Source organism: Rhinolophus ferrumequinum, chromosome 10 (assembly GCF_004115265.2).
Source record: "Rhinolophus ferrumequinum isolate MPI-CBG mRhiFer1 chromosome 10, mRhiFer1_v1.p, whole genome shotgun sequence".
Classification (NCBI taxonomy): domain Eukaryota; kingdom Metazoa; phylum Chordata; class Mammalia; order Chiroptera; family Rhinolophidae; genus Rhinolophus; species Rhinolophus ferrumequinum.
In genome coordinates this window covers 46,925,505-46,953,463 of record NC_046293.1, presented here as the reverse complement: position 1 = coordinate 46,953,463, position 27,959 = coordinate 46,925,505, and the positions used below count along the sequence as shown (strand labels likewise).

The window sequence follows — 27,959 nt, the reverse complement described above, 5'->3', positions numbered from 1 at the left end:
AAGTCAGTGTAATATTTTCAATCGTAGACCAAAAAGAAAAAGAAAACCATCTTGTGATAGTCAATATTATAGCAAAATACCAGGAACTTGGGGGAAAGTATAAAAACAATGAGCAATAGGAGATCTAACACAGCTTTTGGAGGCAAGAACAGTTTCCCCAAGGAAATTAATTTTAGTATGAGACACAGACTGATGAGAAATAGCTAACTAACTGGGTAGGGGAATGAGAAAGAGAGAACATTCCAGGCAGTAGGGACAGCGCATGCAAAGGCTCTAAAGGGGGGGGGGGGGGGAAGGAAATGATAAAATAAGTTTCCAGGAACCACATAACATTCAAGTTGTCTTGGTCTTCTTTCTCTGTGTATGTCCCCAGACATCTGGAACATGAACTTTGGTGGTCTGACACCAACAGAGGGAACATGAAAGGGCCTTGTGTACTGACTAAAGATAGCGTTAGAAAAAATACATGCTTCTTTAACCCTATTTCCACTTTTTTTTAATCTTTATAACCTTTTTCATAAACAGGGAAAACAGCCTCAACAGCATAGGAGACTGACTCAAGTCTTGCCCAGTCCCATCTGACCAACATATAAGTGTTGCCCTGTTCTTCGTGAAGTGTACCTTAGATCACATCACTCCACTCTTAACTCTTCAGTGGCTCCCACTTGTCCACAGAAGAAAAGACATCTCTGGACTAAACCCTACTTGTAAAACTATTTCCCTCTGCTCCTTTTCAATTAATCAAATGACAAGTGAACATATTTTGTAAACTCTGAAGGGTTATTTTAGAGGTGGAGGTGGAATTTTCACATATTACATGCCTGTTATTAGCCAGGTATCATTTCTATGAGGCCTTGGATAGTTAACTGAGGTAGTTAACAACAAACTATTGAGAGAGCATTATTTCTAGTTCAGGAACAGAAACCTCAAAAAGGTTTTGTAAAATATTCGAAGTTATACAACTAACAAGCCAAAGAGGTGGAATTCACTCACCTTAAGATACACCCTGAGATATCTCAAAGTCTAAGCTGTTTCTTTTCTTTCTTTTTTTTTTTAAACTAAAGTTTATTGGGGTGACAATGGTTATATAGGTTTCAGGAATATAATACTGTAATACATCATCTGTATATCACGTTGTGTGTTCACCACCCAGAGTCAGTTCTCCTTCCATCACCATGTATTTGACCCCATTTATCCTCATCTTTTACTCCCCTCCCCCTCACCCTCTGGTAACCACTGAACTATTTGTGATTGGCTGAGAGTTGGTCTTGAAAGGTAGTCCGGTGTAGGAGAGAGAGCACTGGACTAGGAATTGAAAGAGTTCTGCTGTTGTGTGACCTTGGCCAGTGTATCTGCTCTCACAACTTCTTTGTCTATGACAAAATGGTAAGGCTATATCACATGGTTGTTGTGGAGACTAAATGATACGATGATGAATTATATTATGCTTTTTTAAAAGAGCAGCCATTAGTTTCCTAATTATGAACTACAAAATAATGAAAATTTTCACAAAATCGGCAATGTCATCACCCAACTTGCGAGGAGGATTTTATGATTTTTAAAATTGGTTATATTTTATTTTTAAAAATCATTTCAGAAAATAAGTCTTCTTATGAAATTTTGGACAATACTTTATATCCACAACTGGCATAGTTATTAAAAACAATATAATGCTCACATGAGTTTGCATACCTTGAGCACTCACATCTAAATGGTGAAAGCAGACTCCCCAGAAGCTCAACAAGAGACAGAGGGAAATAACTTAGTGATTAAAAAAAAAAAAAAATGATGCAGATAATCTAGAAAGCAAATACTCCACATGTGGGTAATCAAGAGTTGATTAATTGTTTTGAGGATGTTTAATTGCCTGCTTTTTATCAATATAATTTAACTACCAGTGTGTAAAATAGTGGTATAAATAGTCCAAGTTACTATGTGAGAAATGTCAGTGTTTTATTAATGATAAACGGTATGAAAGACAGTACTCTCATTCTTTGACTTTGCCATTAAAAATAGTGTGCTCATTTACAAAAATAATTGCTTTTTCTTTTCTTTGTATAGAGTAGCAACTAATCATTTTCCCCTGGGCTGAAAAGGAAGCAAGTTAAACTCATGATGAGGATCTATTGTAGGTGTGAATCATTCTAGACCTTTGCACTATTTTTTATTTTTTATTGTTCTAAGTTATGTTGTTATGATACAAATAACTGTTACTATGCGTGAGAAAGAGGTTATCACTCAAGTATCTCATTTTATAACTACATTTAATTTTACAAGGAAATAGTTTGTCATTTTCTAAAGTTGCCCTTTAAATGCTTATGGCAAAAGCCATTTTTAGTGGCTGCCTCTGGAGCCAGTATGCGATTGTAGGAGGCACCCCATCTTAGTCGCCGTACCTGAGGAAAACAAAGAAAACAAGACACTGACTGACACGTGTGAGCTTTTTCTGTATTCATACATTTTCCTTTCTTGTTCTTCTGCGTGTTGGTTTGTTTTTAATGATTGCCTCAATACGTGTGCTTTCGAGAAAATCTATCCTCAATGGTGCTTTCCAGTTTTATTATCTAAGGCGATTTTGATCCCTGGAGTCTGACTGCTATTCATGACTGTTGCTGGATGGCTAAATGTCTTTTGGATTTCAGAATTTTCTGTGCTTTGGGACAGCCTCTGAATATCATCACTAGCTGACTGTTTTAAATGTAGCTACTGAAAAAGTTCTAATTGTCCCTAAGGAAATAGGAAATAGTCCCTTTCTAAGGCAGAATATATAACGAAATTATAGTTTTTCATAAACTTTATTTTTAGTTTTTTGTGTAATGTGCCTACAGAGTGTAGAATTAAGGTCCTTACAATCAAGACTATAGCATATGAGCTTTTACACTCTGTGCTATGTTTTTGAATACTTTTATTCAGTGTGCAAAGAAATTTGTTCAAACTTGGTAGTTTATATGTGGCATAAAATAATAATGTTTTTCTCCCCTAGGTCTGCTATTCTCAGTATATCTTACTCAATTATATAATTTGAAGTTTGGTTTTAAATGACCTAAAGACAGTGTCCAAGAAATAAATTCTTTGAATTTTTTTTTACTGTTTTCTGTTACTACCCAAAATGTAAGCATAATTTGTGTACACCTATATATTATAACTCATAGTAATATCCAAATTTGTGTATAGATAGAATATACTTAATTCTTAAATCGTGGATCAGACTTCAATTCTTCACTTACTAAATATATCCTGATTAACTAAGGACATCAAATAACTTACAGAGGAGGCTGTTTGTTTTATCTTTGGCTTTAACTACAGCCATGAGACAAACAAAGTTACTTTCTGCTAGGAAGTGCGTACTCTGGCAATTCAAGCACAATTTTATTTTCTGTTGACTTTCACCAAAGTAGAAAAGTTTATATAAACAAATCAAAATTATCAGGAACATGACAGTATAAAATGAAGAAATATATGTTATCTGGCTGGTTTTTCTTTCCTATCCTAAATGGTAGCAAATATATAATTTGAACTATGACATATGTATACTTAATGTATTATATAAATTGAATCATATTTTAAATGAATTAAGGCATTTCACTACCTAAGGAATTATTCAGCAGATCCTTCTGAAATGTGAATAATTGTTCCATACTGTGTACTGGTGTTTTTAAAACTGAAGGTTAGTATACCACCTTCATAATTTTTGTCATATTCATACACCATTTATACCAATATTTACTTAATATTGTTTCTGTAATCCTTCTCACTTTTTAAATTCAAATACAATTTTGCTATTATTAGTATTATTACAATTATTAGCATTATTAATATTATTAGTATCACTTGCTATAAATGGAAATAATTCAGAAATATAAATATGTAGCTATTAATATAAAAGATCTGCCTATTATCACCTAACTACCATACCCGTGGTGGTAGATGTATAATATGTTGCGGGAGCACTGAATTTATATGATTATAAATTCAGATTTTCATAAATTTAATTTTCTTAAAATAAAACACAATTTAGATAGGAAGTAAACCCGATGAGGGCAGAAATTGCTTCTGGTTTGTGATTCCTTGTTTCCCCGGCACTTAGTAGTTGGCACATAACAATAGATATTGAATGGTACATTAATGAGTGATGCATATATGCATATTCATCCTCTAAAATACTATTTAGTGGTAGTAATTACATAATAAAATAATTCTCAAACTGTATATGAAAATACATTATAGCCAATATATCACCAGTCTTTTGAAAACTAAGTAATATAATGCAATGCGTATCTATTAATCTTTAATGAGTATGTTTAAGACCAAGGAAGGTTGCTGTAATGTAGTAAAAAGAAGTGAGGATGAGGCAGTATAAGAGTGGGCCTCGTGATTGAAAAGAGTGACAAGAGAAAATAAGTGAGAAGTAAAAATTGAAATGTGTATATGTGTCATGGGATCTGAAGTAACCCCGCAACTGTGTTCAGGCAAGAATAAAAGGACTAAATTAAAAGCTAAATATAGATGCAAAAGTTGCTTCAGTGGAGAAGGCTCTGTTCCATTCATAGTTCCAAATCACCAACACTAAGGACCAAATTCTTCGAAAGTGAGATGTTCTTAATATTCCCCTCGTGGCTTTCTTCCAATAAACTCACTTCTAAAGCTTAAATTCCAACCTGTTTTCTTTTGTCCATGCACCTAAGAAATGACATAATCAATTTTCTGCATCATTTGGGTTAGAAGAAAAGACCGTATAAAGCTGAAATGAGCATAACATTTTAGTTCCATTTATAATCAGAGGTTCATCAGTTACGGAGGCCTTTGAAATACAAATAGGCTATTTCATAAAACCTATGAGACCTTTCGTACATGGAAGCAGTCCACATCAGCTGTGTGTCAGGAAGTCAATGGTTAGCTGATCTGGTTACTACAACGGTTTTGACAGTAAGGATTACTGATTGTGGGAACAGAATCTTCAGAAGAGTCACCACAGAGGCAAAAACATTCTAAGTTTAGAAATCATGTTGTGTTTTCAAGAATTTGGAATTAGATATGATAAAATAGAAAGGAAGTAGATTCTGCTGAAGCTGGAGCCGACTATCTTGGTGGAGAGGCCTCTAAAAACTCACTGGTCTTCCCTTCAACATGAAGGACGCCATTGTGCCATGTCAATGCAGCAGGAAGTATGACGCAGGTGTGGGAAGCATATAAGAAAGGGCTAGCCGACCCTCCTAAGGAGTCTTCAGTCACAGTATAGGGCTGTCAAGAAGGCAGAGGGGTGCATGTGGATATTTTGGGCAGCTACAATGGTGCAGTGCCATCAGATCACTTAGCAGGGTCTGATTCGACCCCAGAAACCCAGACGGTGTTTGAGAAGGAGATACTTTGTAAGGCAGCAACAGGAATTACTTTTTCCTCTGTGAGCAAAGGAAGAGACTTGGATGGTGTTGCATGTTTCCATTATGCAACAGACTGAACAGGAGAATAAAGGGCTTGCTCACAACATTTGGGCATAAGCCACTGTAGAAAATATATGAGACTCAAAATATATAGTTCTCTTCGTTTAGACAATTTTGCCAATTTCAGTCTGTGTCTACTTTGTACAAAGGCAAACACACCTGACAACTGTGAACTTTCAGGTGGCCTTGGTTAAATCCCGTAATATCCTTTTGCCTCATTTTTGTTTTATATCTGTGATATGCTATCTATATTGTGATATTTTTGTTGAGGGTTAAATGAAGTAATATTTGTGAAACCCATTAAAAATGACGTAAATGGTATATATTCTCAAAAATATGAAGCATGCTGATACATGAATGCTATTGCTATATATTAATGATCAGTGATAATATGTCAGGTTAGCATAGGTTATGCTGATAGTAATAAAAGACCCTAAAATCTCAGTGGCTTAAAGCAAAATGGTTGATTTCTTGCTCATACTAAAAATATCCATCCCAGGTAGAAGAGGAATGTATCCCACATCATTCTCACTAAGGAACTTGGGCTGATCTTCAGAGCTTCTGGAAATTGCTGGTCACTGTGATAGGGGAGGGAACATGTCAATCACACACTACATCTTCAAAGCTCTGCCTAGAAGTGACACATGTCACTCCCTAATTAGCTTCAGGAAGTCACATGGTAATCCTAGCTTGTGTCCAGAAGAGCTGGACATACCTGGTGAGTGGCACTATTAACTATCACAGATGTTTTTTTTTCCATTTTCTATAGTTCGACGAGTTTTGCAATAGAGAATTCGTCTAGATGTTTCTCCTGTTACTAATTCACTACATTCTTTCTGTATAGCTTTCAGTAACCAAGTAGACTTTCTTGATCTTACGTTTTCTCAGTTTTGAGGATTTGCTGGCACTAAAATTTCAGTAGCCATCTAGTAGGATATGTTTGTTTCTTTGAGAGAACAGCAGCAATTGTATTAACATCCCTTTTTTGTTTTCTTTGCCAAACAGACATTGATGAGTGCTCTGATGGCTTTGTTCAGTGTGACAGCCGTGCTAACTGCATTAACCTGCCTGGGTGGTACCACTGTGAGTGCAGAGATGGGTACCATGACAATGGGATGTTTTCACCAAGTGGAGAATCATGTGAAGGTCAGTACAAGGAGAGGATCTAGAGTTTAAGAACTCTTGTTGAACTTGAGGAATATCCAGTAAGATGTAAATGGTAGGCATTGACCTAATGTTTAAGTTATTGGTGATTTTTGCTGTGTACTTATACAACAGTGATTGGAAGCATGCTAAAGTCTAACTTTTGCTTGCTAATTATGATAACTGATTGTTAGATAATTAAAATCTGTGACATTAAACCAATGCTCCATGGATATTTGCAACTGTTGAAGGGTATTTTTAGAATGAATAAACCCATAGTATCAGATCAGTTTGTGAATGGCAGCATGCGAAAATGTGACCTAAAAAAAGCAAGAAAAAAATAGCTTAGGAAAGCAGGATAGAGAGAAAAAGGGGGTAGAGGAAATACAATGATGATGTGGCCAAATATAATCGACATGATGTATGCTACTCTGGGCTATTTTTAACATATCACTTGCCTGGCGAAGTAAGAGATGTTTCGTGAATGCTGAATGTTGAATACAGAAGATATAGTCCCTGCTTGAAAGATTTCAATCTAATAGGGGTGGAAAATTCAACAAGATTATATTCAATTATCTACCATTAATTTTGAATTATTTTCATTGAATTAACAAACTGCGTTGCTATACCTTCTGAGAGGCACAATTTTTAGAAAGTTGGCAGAGTAAGAACAGCCAGTGAGTAATTACCAGGGAAACCACCCACACTGAAAGGATTTGTCATCAGAACTTAGGCACAGGAATGGAGAACAAAACAAACCTCAAAACGTCACTATTTTCTCCATTTGTATTTTATACCTTCATAGAGTAACAGGCTGAGAGAATAATTTGGCTAAAATAACACAGCCAATGAAAACCTTGGAGAATCTTACTTAACAGTACTTGACACCTAAATGATAAGGTATCTTTTATCCTTGTGCCTCAAAAGGTGTTCACACAGAGAAAAGTTAAACAGACAGGTGATAGATGCCAAGCCTCCCAGCATGCTTTGCCAGTGGCTGCAGAGCCCTGGACCTTAAGCAGAAGGTCCATCCGGATTTTCACGTAGGAATGGGAATACCATTGCCTTACCACAGGCTAAAACCTGGCATTTGCAAATAACCATTTCTCTGTGGTCTGAGGGCTTTACCTTGCACTTCTCAGTGTTACAGAGTGACTACTTCCAGCCCTGTAGAGAATGCCAGCAACTACAGATTGCAGTTCAAGAAGCAGATCAGTGTGATTTTGCTTCCCTGATAAACTATTTTGTGTGTATTCTATATATATTATGAGAAAGAAATCTTCAGCGCTACTTTCTCTGTTCAAATTGTCTTTTACTTTAAGGTATATACATAAAGAATGATTATAAATAATTCAAATCATACAGAAATATACAGATTAAAGTTGAAAATATGTTCTCATTTCATCCCCCTTTCCCCATCCTTTCCTTTTCTCCTCTCTAGGGGTAACCTGTGTTTAATTTTGCTTAGTATTCCTGTACACTCTTTTCTGCACATCAGAACATGAAGAGAGAAAACATATATCTCTGCTATCTTTTACATTTGTAATTACACTTATGCTATGTTTTAAATTGATGACCACAAATCTCAAGAGGGCTGTATTAGTTATCTATTGACACATAACAAATTACCCCCAAAACTTAGCAGCTAAAAACAACAAAAATTATCTGACAACAGCTTCGGCAGATGCCTCTGGTTTGAGATTTCTCATGAGACTGCTGTCAAGTTATTGGCCAGGGCTATGGTCTCATTTTGAAGACTTGTCTGGGGTGGGCGTGGGGGAAATGGGGATCTATTTCCAAGGTCACTCATGTAGCTTTTGGCAGGCCTTGTTTCCTTAACGTGAGTCACTCCACAGGTCTGCCTCAATACATGGGAGCTGGCTTCCCCTAAAGTAAGCAATTCAAGAGAGAACAAATGCCCAGGATGGAAGCCACAGCCTTTTTATAACTTAATCTCACATGTGACGTTTCATCACTTTCCCCATATTCTGTGTGTTAGAAGTGAGTCAATAAGTCCAGCCCACATTCTGCGGGAGAGGATTACATAAGAGCCTAAATATTAAATGATGAGGATCATTGAGGGCCATCTTCTAGGCCACCTACTACAAGGGCCGTGAGCAGTGTCCAGCATTTCTATTTTATGTCCTTAATTATTTTCCCCTGTAACTCTCTGATACAACTATTTCATACCTTCTCCAGTTTCCTGAAATCTTGGATACCAGTTCCTTTCTCATCATTTTTAGTTGATGGCCATCCTTCTTATTTAACTGGGAAAACAGAAGTTCTTCACTTTTGCTAGACTATATTAGCTGACTCTCATTTATGTCTGTATCTGCTGCTTTCCCTCCCTCCTGTTTCATTAAAGTTTCATTTCTCCTCTGAAAAAGTAAACCCTCCATTGTACCTTGCATCTCATCCCCTCTTGTTGACATGAGTTCTCTGCCCTTGTACTATGCATTTTCACTTTCGTGTCATACATACTCTTTTCCTGCTGCATCATTCTTCTTACCATACAGATAGCCTGGAGTAATACCCATCTTTCAAAAATAAAACAAAAGCAAACAAAAAGTAACTTCGCTTTGCATCACCTGATTCTCCAAACATTTCCTCCATTTTCTGCTCTCTTTTAGAACAAAGCTCTTTGAATTTTCCAGACGTGGTGTCTCTGTTTTCTTGTTTCCAGTGAGACTTTAGTCGCACTACTCTAGTGAATGCTTTCCTTTCAAGATTACTAACAATTGTCATCTTGCCAAACCCCACTGGTCAATTACTATCTCTTTACTTGACAACTCAGTCGTTAGGCCCCGTCAATCATTTTTTCCTCGAGAAAACAACTTTATTCACTTGGTTTTTGAGGACACCACTCTCTCCTTTCTCATAAACCCTACAGGCTCCTCCTTTCACTCTCCAGGGAGGAGTAAGATTCATACCCTAACAATGGTTTACAAGAGTCTACATGATATGGGTACTTGGCTTTCTCGACATTTCTCAAATATACCAAACTGATTCCCTTCTCACGTGCTGTTCTTTTTGTCTGGAATGGTCTTTCCCCAGATCTTTACATGCTTGTTCTTTCATTTAATTCAGATTTCCTCTAATATGGCTTTTCCTGGACTCCCAATTTCAAATAGCGTCCTAACCCTGATGCTATTCACTTACTCTGCTTCACTTTTCTGCATACAAATTATAAATTACCCGAAATGATTGTAAGTATTCATTTGTTCACTTGCTTATTATCTGCTATAGAGTGTAAGCTTCAAGAGTCATGGAATTTGTTTACTTGTCAGTCATTAGTGTCTACAATTCTTCTTGGCACACAGTACATGATATCTTTATTTTTATAAAAATAAATTATTGAGATGTATGATTTTAATCAGAAGTATGTTAGGAACAAAACCTATGTTAAAAGCAGATATAATATGATTTATACTAGCTAATTTAGAAATATATGCAGTGGTGACCAGGACAAAACATAATTAATGCATTTGTGAGTGTTCAGAGAATAACAGGAACATTAAACTAGCCATTAAATTAATACATAATAAAGATGAAGATAGGGAAGTAAAGAATTCTGTGAGATGCTTACACAGAAAAGACTTTAAGGAAATGCTGTAAACACCGAAACAATGGGAAAATCTTATTTTTTAATAACCACAATTCTGGAATGATGATTCTATTATCATCTTCTAATAGAATTTATTATGTTTGGCAGAAAAAAATCTACTACTCCTTCCGAAGACAGTGTATTCTGCAGGATTCTTTTAAAAGAACCCACCTATGGTATAAGAAAGAAAAGACTAAAATGCTTCTTCTAAACACCTACCAATTCACTGCAATTTCAGTGATTTGTAGAATTGTAATATTAGTATTTAGAAGAATGCGGTTTTAAGAGTATGATTATTTCTGAGCAGGTGCCATTTTTCTGTTGCTGAACAGCAACAAAAACCATTTCAGAGTGAACAAAGTATTGTAGTGTGTTTACAGTTACTCTGAAGTATAAGATTCATACTTGCAGACATCATAAGATACTATACACTGTTTCACTATTTTGGGGCTGCAGTTGTGTAATCCACAACACACAAGTTTATAAGCCACATAGTGTATGCTGTTTTGCACACCCACTTATCTCAGAAGTATGAGGATTTAATCCCCAGGTAATGTGCCAGAATACCATTTTCCTTATCCATATCATTATTTCTGCTGTGCCCCAAAATTTGTCTTTCTCTGAGAATAAAGCCGTGGTATTTTTTTTTTTGCCACATAATAATATTTTATTTTTATGCCTGCATTTCATTTTATTGCTTTAATTTCTGGATTCTCTGTAAGCTTCGTGAGGTTTTTGAACTCGTAAGACCAAAAAGAAATAACGTTCATAGGATAGTATCTTTTTGGTATTATGTTCCAGCTAAATACTATAAATCCTTAACCTAAATCAAGAAAAAGGACAAAATGAAATGAATCCAATTCAACTAAACAAGCAATTACTGAATATATGCACAGGTACCTTGAGGTACTTCTCCAGAGAAGAGATACGAAACGTATAACAAAAATTGTTATATGAGATAGAATGTGGTGAGTTTCTTCATAGAGGAGAAAGGTACAAGGTTGAAAATGATAAATACTTGAGAAAAAAATATAAACTCAGGGCTGTAAGCAAACAGAGAGAAATTATTTCCTGTTTGGGATCAAGAACGACTTGAGTATCTAGCATTTGTTTTAGGACGTCAATATGATGCTATTATTGGCAAGTTGAGATAGGAAAAGAGAGTGCAAGCAAAGGCACTCGCTTTAAATGCCTTACTAAGAAGTGGGAATTTGAGTCTGAAGGACTGTTTTTGAGAAAGGAATGATGCAAGTATATCTTCACCCAATTCATATTTCGGCCCAGTTGTTTTCTGAACTCCAGACCCATGTATCCAATTACTTATTGGACCGCTCTACTTGGAAGCCCAGAGGAAAGTATAATTTCGTGTACTAAACTAACACATGTCTTTCCTCATCCCTGCCACACACTCCATTTCTCAGCAAAGTCTTGCTCTTCTTTCTCTAAATAATCATCAACCAAATTTTCCAAGCCATTGTTCACGACCTCTCCCTCTCCCTGATCTATGGAGCCAACAAATCCCTACATTGCTTTATCTTCATTGTTTCTTTCTTGGAAGATTCTCTTTGCTGTTTCTTTCTATGCATCCCCACTGCTACCATTCGATACAGGATTGTGTTTCACAGCACAGACTTGGAGACTGACTGTCTGGGTTCCCATCTGGGCTCTATACCTTACTGACTGTGTGACCTTGAGAAAGTTGAGCAACGTTTCTATGCCTCAATTTCATGAACTGGACAATGGGGATAATAATTATACCTTCCCAGTTGTTGAGAGGATTACATGAGTCATTACATGAAAGTGCTTAGAATCTGGTAATACCACCACTATAGAAGTATTTGCTTTTATGATATGACCATCTCTTGCCTGGGCTACCGAAACAGCCTATTAATTTATTTCCTGGCTTCAAGGTGTAATCCACTGAAATCCCTTTACCAAAATGAAACCAAAAGAATCTTTCTAAAATGGAGATATGATTATGATTATTATTTTTTTGCAGTTCCTTAAAATGACATTGTATTGTCTTTATGATAAAGTTCAAATTTCATAACATGATCTTTACTTGGGCCCTGAGTACCTTTTTAGCTGCATATTTACCTACTCTGCTTTCCCTAGACAGTCAAGTCGTACCAACATTCTGTTCCTTCCACATATCTTGATGACTTTAAAGCTTGTGCTTCAGACACACTCTTGTCTCTGACTGGACCACTCTTTACCATCTCTTTGCTTGGCTAAATCTTATTCATAGTTTAGTTGCCACACCTGAAGAATGTGTATGTGGGCAGAAGAAAGATCCCCAAAAAGCTACCAAGGAAGCATATGATAGGAAAGAAGCAAAGAAAATTTATTAGCCAGAAGGAATAAATTGTGTGAAATGCTACTGCTAGATCAAGTTAGATAAGAACTGAGACTTGACCATTGGTTTTAGCAACATTATTTTTTCAGTCACTCACTAAAGAGGTTATCAATACTTTTTTTAAATTAAAGTTTATTTGGGTGACAATGGTTAGTAAAGTTACATATATTTCAGGTGTACAATTCTGTAATACATCATCTATATGTCAAATTGTGTGTTTACCACTCAGAGTCAGTTCTCTTTCCATCACCATATATTGGATCCCCTTTACCCTCATCTACCACCCCCTTCCCCCCTTCCCCTCTGATAACCACTAAACTATTGTCTATGTCTATGAGTTTTTGTTTATTTATTTGTCTTGTTCCTTTGTTGTTTTCAATTTTATATCCCACGTATCAGTGAAATCATATGGCTCTTGACTTTTTCTATCTGACTTGTTTCATTTAGCATTATAATCTCAAGATGCATCCATGTTGTTGCAAAGGCACTATTTCATCTTCTCTAATGACAGAATAGTATTCCATTGTATATATATGCCACATCTTCTTTATCCAATCATCTATCGAACGACACTTTGGTTGTTTCCATGTCTTGGCCACCATAAATAAAGCTGCAGTGAACAGTGGAGCACATATATCTTTATGGATAAATGTTTTCAGATTTTTTGAGTAGATACCCAGGAGAGAGATTGCTGGGTCATATGGTAATTCTATTCTTAATTTTTTAAGGAACCTCCACACTGCCTTCCATAGCGGCTGCACCAATCTGAATTTCCTCCAACAGTATATGAGGGTTCCTTTTTCTCCACAGCCTCTCCAACACTTGTTATTATTTGTCTTGTTGATGACAGCCATTCTAACTGGGGTGAGGTGATATCTCATTGTGTTTTTTATTTGCATTTCTCTAATGATTAGGGATGTTGAGCATCTTTCATATGTCTATTGGCCAATTGTATGTCCTCTTTGGAGAAATGTCTATTCAGGTCCTCTGTTTTTTAATTGGAATGTTTGTTTTTTTGTTGTTGAGTTGTATGAGTTCCTTAGATATATTTTTAAAGTTGCAATTTTTATATCCCATAGTAGCTTTGTCAAAGCAGAATATATACCCTTTATGTATATTTAATTTAGGAGTCTTTCTTATAATAAAACTATATGTAAAAATGAATTCCAAAATTCTATATTACCGTTAAATTGAGAATAGCCTCTGCATTGGGAAACCCAGTGTAGATAAGCAGGAAAGGCATGATGAGTTAAAATTAATTCCAATCCCATTGGATAACAAAAGGTAATAGTCCATTATGATGTTTCTGCTTGCACATTTCTCCATCTACTACATGTCAACCAATATTGTGAGTAACTTTTTATTCTATTTCGTTATTGTAAATGCACTTTATTTAAGAACATGTATTTTTGTGCATGGAAATCTTCTTATCTTTGTCTTCTGCAGCAAATCCAAAGACTCTCTGTGCCTTGAAGGGAAGAAATGCAGCACATATCAGAGCGTTTATTTTAAATGTCCAGCAAAATGAAACAATTGTAAAAATCCAGCCATTTCTGTTGATTAAATAATGTCCTTACAGTGTATATTTAAAGGGCTATGTAGTAAGAGGTGTTTGTAGAGTTTGTGGTCATAAAGACCAAATCATGTTTAATGTTTTTCCTGCTTACTATAATTTCTAGTTATAAGAATATTTAATAGGAGACATAGATCATCTCATCAAATATACCTTATTATTCTGAATAGATCAAATACAGAGCTACTTTAAAATTGTCATTTCCGTTACCAAGAGAAAATTTCCTCTAATCTGAAAAAATATATATTAACCAATGTACCTTAAAAATATTTTTAAAGTATCCTCATTCTGGCTAAGTTCTCCTTTTGATCATCATCTATAATTATAAGGATCATTGTCCTTGGCAAATCAAGCTCATAGAGTTCATTGTAGTTATAATAAAACCTTTCAGTTATTGTCTCAATTCATTGGTTTTGTTGAGATGGGAGCTATTAAAAAAATCAAGGTAAATAAAAAATATATCATGTGGCTTATTTTCAGGAATGAATATATCACAGAATTTAAGTGTTTAAGAATTTAAATATGGCTAATGTATAATCTTGACTAGCCCATGTCTCCAATGTTGTTGAAATCAAACTACTTAAGGAAGATATTTATTACTCTAATGTTTTTGAAAATTGAAGTAAAATAGGTGTACATTTCCCCTAGTTAAAAGCTTTGCATTCCATCTCCTCTCCAACATACTTTTCCTGCTGTGGTTTAATTCATTCTTCCTTGACCTTTACTCAGAGGAAACAGATGAAATGGGAAATAACTGCTTACTGCCCCTCATACAATATCCCTGAAATGTGTTTTGTCTTGTGACCTTTAAATTACTGGGACAAATAAAATGAATCACGTCTCCTCCTATGGACCTGATCTGTGGGTCAAGATGTTTGCTTTTCATCTGTATGAAAATGCTTTAGGCTGTGATTGCCATGAAATAGGTGAGGTCGGGTGAAGAATGGGCAGTTGCCAATTGAGTCAGGCAGGAGATGAAATGATAATCTGAAATGGAAAAGTTAAGAAGTGGTGGATTCTTTGTGAGAGCCATGGTAATTGCTGATGGTACCTTTCCCTTCCATGGGTGAGGGGCAGGGTGTAAGAACAATATGAAAATACCTGGACTGTAAGTGAAGGACACTTCATCAGAACCCTGAGAAGAGCTTACATATGGGTGACATGGCTGTGAGAATAGGGATTGAAACAGAATAAAACGCCTCAGGGCTCCCATGACGTTTTATCTCCCACTAAGAAAGGATTTTCCATAAGTACTGTTTTAACATTGAGGATAATTTCCCCAATAAATATTATTGGTGCTTTTAGAATTTCCACTGCCAAACTGTTTTTGTTTGATAAATTGAGTCCTATACCTAACTTTCAAAAAATACAACTATAATTTAATATATATATTTATATATAAATTATATATATAATATATAAATATATATATTATATATAAATTATATATATAATATATATAAATATATATATATTATATATAATAAATATATATATAAATATATAATAAATTATATATATAATATATATAAATATATATATTAAATTATAGTTGTATTTTTTGAAAGTTAAGAATAGGACTATATATATACATATATATGCATATATGTATATATGTGTGTATATATGTGTGTGTGTGTGAGTATATATATGGTCACAGGATGTGGAGTGCAGCATAGGGAATAGAGTCAATGGAATTGTAACAGCTATATATGATGTCAGAGGGGTAGTAGATTGGGAGAGGGGGGTTATCACTCTTTGAGGGGTATAAATGTGTAACTACTACATTGTTTTGTACACCTACAACTAATAAAAAAAATGAGTGTTTTGTATAGCTTAATGGTATTTACAGAGGTATAAAAGTTAAAAATCTGACCAAGGTTATTTGGTGTTTGAAGTCAAGCATAATAATATTTTCTTGTGAAATCCCTAGATGATTAACATTGCTTTTGTCAGCAATATATAGAAAATGCATGCCAGTAAGATGAAAATTAATTTACAGTTGACTACTACGTACATGTCAGGAGACAACTTGCCTGCTTGTCGTTGTTTGAAACTGAGTTATTCTAAGCACATTGAATTCTACTGCTTTTTCTTGGCTGTAGATATTGATGAGTGTGGAACCGGCAGGCACAGCTGTGCCAACGATACCATTTGCTTTAACTTGGATGGTGGATATGATTGCCGATGTCCTCATGGAAAGAACTGTACAGGGGACTGCATCCATGATGGAAAAGTTAAGCACAATGGTCAGATTTGGGTGTTGGAAAATGACCGGTGCTCTGTGTGCTCATGTCAGGTTGGTACAAATAAAAAATTTCAATATTTTTTTATTGAGGTGTAATTTGTGTATATTTCAAGTGTGCAACTTAATGAACTTAAAAAAATGCATACATCCATTTAACCACCATCAGAATTAATATAATAAAACATTTTCATCTATCTGAAATGTTGCCCCTGTTCTTTCTTAGTTAATCCTATACCCCCAGCCCCAAGCAAACACCGTTTCCAGTCATTATAGATTAGATTTCTATTTTCTAGAGCCTCATATAAATGGAATCATATAGTGCATACTTCTATGTGTCTTGCCCATTTCTCTCAGCGTTATGTTTTGAAGTTCATTTATATTCATGACATATATCAGTAACCCGTTCCTTTTTATTGTTGAATAGTATTTCATTGTATGGAAATACCACAGTGTGTTTTACCGATTCACATGTTGATAACATTCTGTTGCTAACAAGCTATGGTTTCCATAGTCGTAATATCACATTTGAATAAATGCATAAATGAAGACAGATGGACATGCTATGGCCTAGGAAAGAAAAATATCTGTTTGAGCTATATTTCAATTTTAGGGAGATGTCTTATGTACCTAGTTGAGTTAAATTATTAACCTAGAGAGTTAAATTATAGTTAAATAATAATACTATGTATCGAGGACTCAACTATTAGGAAAGAGATTGACAACAGTTTGTACAAAAACATAAGGTCTAAAATATTTCAGAAACTTAATAATATGTAAGACTTGTTGACTAGAACCAACTACAAACACACATGCCCTCACACAAAACAAAATTTAGTTAGCATTCAATTTCTGTACTAATAAACAACCATATATATGTGTGTGTATATATATATATATATACACACACATACACACACACACACACACACATAAGGACCATGTGGTAGTTATCATTATCATTTTATCATTTTATACTGGCTATTTCTGGAAACTTTCTCTTTCCTATGGAAAGAAAATTGGAAGTTCTGTAGCTTGCGTAATTTCTGTGTGTTAGCTGTAAAATGGAACTTTAATGAAAATCAATTATATTGGGTAAATGGTGTGAATTATCTCAACTTTCAAATCAACGTCTGAGATTTTATATGCATAATATATAAATATAATATATATTATATATGTGTGTATATATGTGTACACACACATACAGTCACACACATATATATAATATTAATATATTGAGAAATGGAGGCTTTAAGTAACTGCTTTATTTCCTTCTCAATTACAGAATGGATTTGTAATGTGTCGACGGATGGTCTGTGACTGTGAGAACCCCACGGTTGACCTTTTTTGCTGCCCTGAATGTGACCCAAGGCTTAGCAGTCAGTGCCTCCATCAAAATGGAGAAACCCTATACAACAGTGGTGACAACTGGGTCCAGAATTGCCAACAGTGCCGCTGCTTGGTAAGTTTAGTTACATGAAGTACAGGAAGAATGTAGGCCCAGAATCTAAACAGGAAGACAACTTGGCCCTCCCCCATCCACCAGTATGCAGCACCTGGCCATAGTGTCGGCAGTTATGAAAAGTGAGCTTGGTTAGGATGACAAGATGATGGTGATAGTCAGGACCTGAGAGGGAGTATTCTGGCGTAGACGTGAAGCACCATGTTGTGTGTGTCTTTCAGGAGTACCTCCAGAACTAAGAAGAAAAGGCCCTCCCAGTTTCCTCAGCCTCATTCAGTGTAGGCTCACTTACACTCCAGCAACTAGAACACCTAATGGTGTGTACTAAGGACCCCTTAATACTTGCTGTGAAGAGAATAATGGTACTCATTAAAAAAAAGAATCATTTTTGTTTCCAAGTAGAACTTTCATTAATCTATTTCTATCATTCGTGCTCTTAGAAAAAGAAAAACAAAAACAAGCCATGTTTTTTCCTTCTAAAGGTTGTTACTGTTGGTGCTATTCTGGTGGGCACCCTGTTTTATACTTAACATGGATATGTAATATATACTTATTAGAACGTTACAATTGAATGTCTATATATATGTATGAAAATTCTACTGGAAACAGTAGGTAAAAAAGAAAATATAGACTTGGTAAAGAAAACACCTTTTTTTTTTCATATGACTAAATTTCTAGTGGTGTAAATGGAAAGGAAATTTGGTCTATGTGTCTTCATAGAAGAAAGTTTCTCAGATGCTACTTTTAAAGTTATGGCTAGTTTTGAGGATAGTTTTAAGGCAGGGCTTTTTTGTTGCTTTCTTTTTATACTTTCAACCCAAAAATCAATTGAAAGAACAAGGTCAGTTTCTGTGCCTGAAGGCTGCTTTCATCTCCAAAACCATGAGATTCAGAATTATGAAGAAAATAGGAAACAGGTGGGAACTACATTTTTAGAAAGATCCAGTTCACACAGTTTTCCCAGGTGGAATAAAAAAGACTGATAGCCGTCCCTCATTTTTTTTTTCCCCAAAATCCCTACACTGAGAAATATATAAATGAACAAATAAAAACTGTCAAATCCCCTTCATATATTAGTTTCTTTTCTCATAAATGGACACAACTTTCTTTTATGCAGAAGGGAATAAATGTGAAGTTAGGGGGAAAATATCAAAAGAACTAAAAAGAGCATCCCGTAGGCAAAAAGTTAAATAAAAATCTCTTCCATAGTAAACCATTCTTCTTTTTCTTTGGAAAGATAGGGGTGTGCACATTTGATTGTTTGAAGAGAATGTTTTTGCTTTTGCTTTACTGTTGTTCTTGTTTAAATTGTCGAGGACCGATTGACAATCCAGCTGCAGTATAGACCTCATGGCTCTGATTGTGGCTTTGAAGGCCTGAGTATAAATGTCCATCAGATAAACTGAGTATGCAGTAAACGGCGTGCTCCCTCCCCCTGTCTCTCCCCCTTCTCCACCCCTCCCTCCATCCCATCCTCCTTCTCTCTCGGCCCTTGTGTGTCTGCTTTCCTTACAGCAAGGGGAAGTTGACTGTTGGCCCCTGACTTGCCCAGAGGTGGAGTGCGAATTCAGCGTGCTCCCCGAGAACGAGTGCTGCCCGCGCTGTGTCACTGACCCTTGCCAGGCCGACACCATCCGCAATGACATCACCAAAACTTGCCTGGATGAGATGAATGTGGTTCGCTTCACTGGCTCCTCTTGGATCAAACATGGCACCGAGTGTACTCTCTGCCAGTGCAAGGTAAAGCCCATCAAATTCAGGTCGGGATCACCTGGCCAGCTGCACCCAGACCTCATAGATGGTCATGTGCTTGCTTAACCTGCCCAATGGGAAGCATTTTGTTTCCTATTTATTGTTCAGAGAGAGGTGGGAGAAGTGCGACTCAGATTTGTTAGTACTGAATGTCATGTGCATCCCCCAATGCGTGTGCAGGGAGAAGGCTGTGCTCGGCCAGACACCAAATGATCACTTATTTCTATCCCCAGAACAGAAGCAACCTACTTAAATTACCCTAAAATATCTAAGTACACACCTCTTTAAAAATAAACCTACAACATTAAACTTCCTGTTTCTTCTTTCATAATAGAGGATGATATTATTTTATTGATTTTTTTCTGGTCCTTTTATGAGGTCTGTAAGATATATTGACAAAGTAGGCACATTACATTTTCCAAAGTGAAAATCACTAAAGCAAAAATGGGCATATTTCTTGGTTTGTTGTGGTCAGTTACATTGAGTTGAAAATTTTAAGATCTGTTATTTACCATAATTTATTTTTTCAGTTGGACATAAATCGTCAAGATTTTCCTTCTTATTACTGTAGGAAAATAGAGCATCATATCTCTTCCATGAGAACAAAAATACAAATCATGTAGACAGAGTATATTGACAAAGTTGAAAGCATTCTACTTTGATGATTATGTCTACAAATATTTGATTTACAGGTCACTGTTTTTCATAGTCATAATTTTGGAATCAACACTAAAACTAAGTTAAAAAATCTGGAAGTCTTAACAACAAGAGAGCAAAGATGTCAAATTTTTCCCAGCACAACACAACTCTATTTTTCAAAGTGAGCATTTCCATTTAAAAACAATTTTCAATAGAGCAATTTAATTCAGATTCACTCAGTGCAAATTCTTACTAGAGTGGCTTGATGTAACAGGACAAAGAAATACAAAATGCTTTAAGCTTTGAGATACTATTATTTATTTCAAACCAAAATTTCTAGCTTGTTCAATCAATGCAATTTGTCAATCAAGCAGACTTTTTTGAGTGGATAGTTAATGTAGTTTTTTGAAAGTGCATTAGCAAATTTGAAAGTTCCTATACTAATAAAAGTTATTATAATGTATGTGCAATGTTGTTTTAATATACATTTAGTATGAGTACATTTAACAGTTCATATCTAGACACTTCAGCATTAATGACCAACAGGGAAATACTTTCTGACATTTAATTACCAGAGTTGAGTCCCCTTATACTCTTAATCTAATTGTTTTTGAGCAGTAACAACAAAAATATATACCACGTAATGGGATGAAAAGCATACCAAATATGGCTCAGATAGATACTTTCAATAAGAAAAATGCATTAAGTAATAGGCAGAAAAACATTAGAGTGTTTTCTGGGGTAAGGAGCATAAAAAGCTTGTCAATCACTGCCTTATATTACAACTACTAGAATTTTGTTTTGTTCGTGGTAGGAATGTATTCCAGAAAGAGTATTTTGGCATTAAATTCACTTTTTGTCAGGTAAGTGCTAATTATCAGAAGTTGCTATTTGATTCTGTTTTCCTATCCCCTTCTTATTAAATGTGAATTGTTATAATCTACTCAATTTTGCCAAATTTATCCCCAATGCTCATTTTTATTATGTTTATGTTTATATTTGTATTATTTAAAAATTAAAATTTATGCAGAACAGGCTCCAGATATTGAATTGGAGGTAAGCAGTCTTCTAATTTGGTGTTTTCAGAGCACCATTTTTACTTATCTCCCCATACTACCCCTCTCTGGTTTATTCACTTTAGTCAATAAATACAAATTGTGTGGGGTATTGTGCTAGTACCAGGGGTATAATGATAAGCAAAAACTGTCACAATCATTCCTGGAAATTATTGCCTAGCGTCTTATTGTCTAGAACTGTGCTGTTCAATACAGTGGTCAGTAGCCACTTGTGGCTATTTAATTAAAATGAAATTTAATTAAAATTAAATTTCTCAGTCAACTAGGCACACTTCAGCTGCTCAGTAGCCTCACGTGTGGCTAGTGGCTATCCTATTAGACAGCACATACAGAGAACATTTCTATCAACACAGAATTTTCTACTGGACAAAGCAGGACTTTAGGTAAAGAATTCAGTGTCTGGAATCAGGGTAAGCACTCAAAATACATTGGCTGTTATTGTTGACGTTGGAGTAAATAGACATTAGTGAAGTCATGAAACAAATAAAGACAACATTACAAACTGTGATAGATGCTCGAAGGAAAGGCGCCCTGTAGCCAAGAGGCTGCACGACATGTGAACCAGTTACTTCCTAAGGAAATGACATTGGAGAGGATATCTGAAGAATTCGGAGTTGGCTGGGTGGAATAGGGTAAAAATTTCCCTTGCCTTTTTAAAGATGTATTTAAATTTAATTTGCTTAAGTTAAAAAAAAAATGTTTTCTCCACTCAGAAGTTAAACTCTTGAGTCAAAAGTGAATTACTAAGGTTGCCTTTCCTAAATCTGAGAGAACACACCCTCATGATGGGTCAGAGTGCTATCAGACTATTATGCTTTGAGCTCTAAATAAGAGAGGGATCTATCCAGTTGAGAAATAACGAGGGAGGAGGGACTAGAGGGTCATTTTCTTTAGTAAATAAACATTGAGCAGGACACTTTGGAAACTGGAAACCAGGGGGCCACTTTTAACTCCTGGGGAGACTCTAGATGTAATATTGAAATAATTGAAGTATAGAAAAAATGGAGTTTTATAAGGATGAAGCTACTAACTTCCTAAATGTTGCCTTCCTCTATCAGAAACAGCAAACGTAAAGTTTTGAAAGTAGACCTCTGTACCAATATTAGAACAGATAACTAGGTCTATCTATGGAAACAAATATCCCATAAATGGGCAACATTATATTGAAGACTTTAATAGATGATCAGGAGAGCTTTGCAATTCAATGCAGGAAAAAAGGAGTATTCTACAAATATTTGAATGGATGGACAGCAATGTGAGGGAAGTGATTTTATATGCTATTATGTAATCAAAACAAATCCCACATGGAAAAAAATATTAAATATTAAGCAGAGCCTGTTTTAAAATTTCACATAACTCTAATCACACAGTATGTACTCTTATGTCTTCTGTAATTGACCATTTTATCATTATGTAATGTCCCTTCTTATCTCTAGCAAGACTACTAGGCTTGGAGTCAATTTTGTCTGATATTCATTTAGCCACACAGCATATTGTTTTGATCCACACACTTTCAAACTATCTATGGTTTTATACTTAAGTGCATTTTTTTTATAGATAATGTATAATTAGTTCTTACCTTTTAATCCAGTGTGACAATCTCATTTTTTGATTGAAGTATTTAGTCTGTTTACATTTAATGTAATTTTTGACATTGATGGATTTAGGGCTACCATTTTGCCATTTGTTTTCTATTTGTCCCATCTATTTTTATATTCCTATTCATGCATTTCTCCCTTCTATTTGTTTATTTACATTTTTATATTATTCAATTTTAATTGTTCATTTGGATGTTTAACTATAACTCTGTTATTATTTTAGTTGCTGGCCTAGAAATACAATATATTACTATTACTTTATTACAATATAGTAAGATTTAATATTATTCTACTTCATATAAAATGTAATAACTTTGGAATAATATAATTATATCCCCCTAGGCGTATAATTATTTTACACTGTAAACCCTAAAATTTCATCTTATTATTTTTGCTTTAAATAGTCAAACATCTTTTAAGGAAATTAAGGGAAGAAAAAAATTCTATACTTTATATTTATCCACATATTTACCATTTCTGGTGCTTTTGATTTCTTCTTACATTTATGAGTCTCCATCTGATGTCATTTTCCTTTAGCTTGAATAATTTTCTTTAGCATTTTCCATGTTGCAGATCTACTGGTAATAAATCCTCCCAACTTACATTTATCTGAAAACGTCTTTATTTTTGAAAGATATTTTTTACTGAATTCAGAATTCAGGATTGACAGATTTGTTCCCAGAAATTTAAAGGTGATACTCTATTGTTTTCTAGTCTCCATTTTTTCTGATAAGGATTCAGCTGCCTATATTTTTGTTCTCCGGTCTGCAATATGTCTGTTTTTTTTTTTTTTATCCTGTGACTCCTTTCACAATTCTCTCTCTATCCTTGGATTTTAGAAGTTGACTATGATGCATTTAGGTGTGATTTTTTTTTGTCTTAATTCTCTTCAGTGTTTTCTGAGTTTTTCAATACCGAAATGGATGTTCTTTCTCCAAATGTTTAGAAAAATCAGGCCATTGTTACTTCAGATATTTTGTCTGCCACATTTTCTCCTTTCTATCCTTCTGGGACTCCAATTATACATATGTAATGTGGTTTAATATTATCCTGAAGGTCACTGAGGCTCTATTTTTATTTCAATATTTTTTCTTTGTTTTAAGGATAATTTCTATTGTTTGGTCTTCAAATTTCTGACTGTTTCTTCTGTCATCTCTAGTCTGTTAAACCCATCCAGTGAATTTTTCACTTCAGATATTGCCCTTTTCAGTTCTAAAATTTCCACTTAATTCTATGTATAGTTTCATTTCTCTGCTGAGGTTTACCATCATTTTTTTTTAAATTAAAGTTTATTGGGGTGACAGTTGTTAATCAAGTTACATAGGTTTCCCGTGTACAATTCAGTAATACCATGTTTCCCTGAAAATAAGACCTAGCTGGACCATCAGCTCTAATGCGTCTTTTGGAGGAAAAATTAATATAAGACCCAGTTTTAATATAATATAAGACCAGATATAATATAATATAATATAATATAATATAATATAATATAATACTGTGTCTTACATTAATTATTGCTTTAAGCACTGGTTTTAACCACTGCTACACACAGTGAGCAGCACCTGAAATTTTTGCTCAGATCTTTCAACCCTTAAACTGTGACTCTGTCTATTTAGAGTCTTCTCTGCTATTCAAAACCCAGTCAATCAAAAATTTGATGGACATTTATATGCTTACCCACTTCCTCCTATCTAGATTTTCCTCCTGAATTTCCATCTACTCCAACATCCCTAGAAGTTGTTCTGTGACATCTAGGATCTATCTGATTGTGGCTTTCTGCTTGAGTTGTGCTTACCTTAAGCAGCACAGTCTAGGGAGTACCCTAAGGGGAAATGCCAAGTAAAAATGAGTATCACAAGTACATTTCTCTTCTTACAAAAACTGAAACCCCTCCAGTGTCACTTTCCATTGCTTCAAATAGTTATTTTTATTTTTTATCCAGACTTTATAGTTATCTGTAGCTGGGTTAGTCTCATATAAACAACTATGCCATTACTGAAACCAGAGCCCCAATGGGATGTTTTATTAGTATCTTTAATATCTTTCATGTATGAACCATGTTTCCCTAATTGAGAGGCTTCCAATGATATGGTTTATACAGCGTTTATCTTGTTATAGCAGAACATATTGATATGGAATAAGAAAAACATTCCTGGAAGATTTTGGGAAATATACAGTCCTTTCCTAAAAAATGCTCATTGGAACCATCCTAGTGATTTCTCCCCCATAGGATTCTAATGCTACTTTCACATACTGGGTGGCAAACGGCTCCAGAAATTCCTTAGCTCTCTGCTCAAAAGTCATACAATTTGAGGAACTGATACTCTCAGGAATTGGTACACCCCTCATTTCATTGGGCCAATGGATTGGGAAAGATCATGTAACAAGATTATGGTTAAAAAAAAAAAAAAATCTCTTCCTCTGAGCATGATGACAAAGCTTTAAAATACCACTAGAGATCCAAAGGATTTTTGAGACTCTCTCTTGCTATCAGAGTAAGAACACTGCTTAATAATAATTTATAAAGAAAGAGGATTAGGTTAGATATAGATTGTATTTTTCCTTATTTGGTATGCTTCAACAAAGCCTAAAGTATCAAAATCTTTTCTTTTTTAAGTTTTATCTTATAGGAACAGACACTTTTGATTTCATTATATTAAAGTATAATACATTTTTAATGATCCAAAGTCAATTTTCTGAGAAAATATTGAATAGAGGATGAATTTTAGAGTCAGACTAACCTGAATTTTTGTTCCAGATGTACCATTTGTTAGCTGTACAATTTTGGATATGATATTTAAGCTTTCTAATCTTCGGTGTTTGAATCTAAGAAGTGTGACTGTTAATAGTGAACCTACTGGGAATGCTATGAGGTTGAAATTAGATAATGTATTTAGAGTGCCTGGTAATGTGTCCACAGAGTACGCAGCCAGGAAATAGAAGGGTATTATCCTTTTACGATTGTAGTGATAATATCATCATTATTATTTGTTAGCTAGTTGAAGAAAGTAAGTGTACAAGGAATCAAAAGAATAAGATACGAAGCTTTTTTCTTTTTGTAATACACTATATTATTTTGTTAACTAAAGTTTATTGGGGTGACAATGGTTAGTAAAGTTACATAGGTTTCAGGTGTACAATTCCGCAATATATCATTTATATATCACATTGTGTGTTCACCATATGGAGTCACAGAATACTATATTATTTATTATTTTGTCATAAAAACTAATTATGCATAGCTGGCCCTTCCCTGCCTATTTTTCCTACTTCATCTCTACACTGTTTTCTTCACCAGTTTAAAATTCTTATCCAGACCTTTTTCAGTTTCTTAACTGCACAGAACTCATTTAACTTCAAAGCTTTACTCATACTATTCCCTGTGGTTCTGGTCTACCTTTTCATACAGCTGTCTTGAGGTTTGGCTTAAATATCACTTCTACAGAGAACTCTCCCCTCACCACCCAATCTAAGCAGCCCATCTTTTATCATTCTCATGACACCACCTAATTTCTTTCTTTTCTAGTACTTGTCACAATTTTTGATTGCATGTTTGCTTGGTATTTATTAGTTTTATACCCCCAGAAAAACTATAAGCCCTGCTCTATGAGGGTAGTAACCATGTCTGCTTTATTCATTAATATACTTGTATCTAGGACTCAATATACTCAATGCATATTTTGTGAATACATAGATAAAAGAACAAATGTGTTGTAAGAGAATGCCATGGGGTAAATAAAACTAGCCTACAATTTGCCACAAATAACTGGACATAGTTAGTTCTACCATATGAGAGACATGAAAAGTGATGGTGCCATTGGATCGAACTTCCAAGGATGCAGAAATAACAAACAAACCATACAGTTATGTTTGTGTGTACCAGCCAATCAATGTGAGTATTTACTAATGGCTTAAAAATTCATACAACGCTTTTCTTTCCCCCCCTTTTTGTCCTAGAATGGCCACATCTGTTGCTCAGTGGATCCACAGTGCCTTCAGGAACTGTGAAGTTAACTGTCTCACAGAAGATTTCTGTTCAAAGAATGTTCTTTCATTAAAAAGACCAAAAAAAAAAAAAAGATAATAAAATAAAAAAGTTAAAACTTAAAGTGGATGATTTGTAGGCAGCTAAGTGCAACTTTGTTAATAGCTGAGTGGACTTTGAATTATGACATTTGTGGAGCTTGAGAAAATCACAAAAGGAAAATTCTCGGGGCAAAACTAGATCAGAATCCTGCCTCTACTGTTCTGACATCACCGTACAGAAGAATGGGTGTGGAATATACACCATGACGTCATGAGCCCTGGATATAAAGCCCGAACCCATCAGAGCTTTGAAAGCCTCTAGCTTCACTGGTGCAGAAAATTTTTCTCTAGATCAGAATCTTCACGAAGCAGTTAGGTTCCTCACTGCAAAAAAAATCTAATGTAAGGCAGTGAATTAATTATATTTTCAGAAGCAAAAAAGCTAGAACGTGTTATGTACAGTATACACTCTAAAAGGAAATCTGACACAAGTTCTTGTAATGATAAAAAATAATGCACAGGCATGGTTACTTAATATTTTCTAACAGGAAAAGTCATTCCTATTTCCTTGTTTTACTGCACTTAATTATTATTTGGTTGAATTTGTTAAGTATAAGCTCGTTCTTGTGCAAAATTAAATAAATATTTCTCTTACCTTATCACACGTCCGAGTGTCTTGTTTAGTATGTTCCTTTTTCCCACAGATGCTTTAACATACAAATTGCTTTCTAGTTCTGCTGAATAAAAAAATCTTCCACCACGTTAGTTTCAAATTGAAAGGTGATTTTCACTAAACTACATGCCTAAGTGGGGGATGTGATGGATTCCTTCATCTGCCTCTCTAGGTCCTCTCAATCACCTTTTCTACCCTGCTCTGTATCCTGGGGGCTGACCTATATAAACCTTATTTATGAGTTCTTTTGTCCTCTGGATTCTGGCTTGGTTTGACCAGTGGAGATCACTGGCAAGATATCAGAAGGAGATACAGTTTGGATATTTATTCTGCAGATTCCCTTCTGCCAGGTCACTACTGTTATTAGT

The 27,959-nt window shown here is 34.9% G+C and overlaps 1 protein-coding gene across 3 annotated transcripts in view; it reads left to right on the top strand.

Moving 5' to 3' along the window:
• The window catches only part of NELL2 (neural EGFL like 2), a 313,252-nt gene extending 285,670 nt beyond the window's left edge, over window positions 1-27,582 (top strand). For 2 of the 3 annotated variants that reach the window (XM_033118178.1, XM_033118180.1), the window contains exons 17-21: window positions 6,447-6,587; window positions 16,223-16,416; window positions 17,651-17,827; window positions 19,343-19,567; window positions 26,850-27,582. In XM_033118178.1, coding sequence (XP_032974069.1) covers window positions 6,447-6,587; window positions 16,223-16,416; window positions 17,651-17,827; window positions 19,343-19,567; window positions 26,850-26,900 — 788 coding nt within the window. In that variant the 3' untranslated portion in view covers window positions 26,901-27,582. The remainder of the gene's footprint in view (window positions 1-6,446; window positions 6,588-16,222; window positions 16,417-17,650; window positions 17,828-19,342; window positions 19,568-26,849) is intronic. The other variant, XM_033118179.1, reaches the window with a different exon arrangement.
• Window positions 27,583-27,959: the final 377 nt, after the last annotated feature.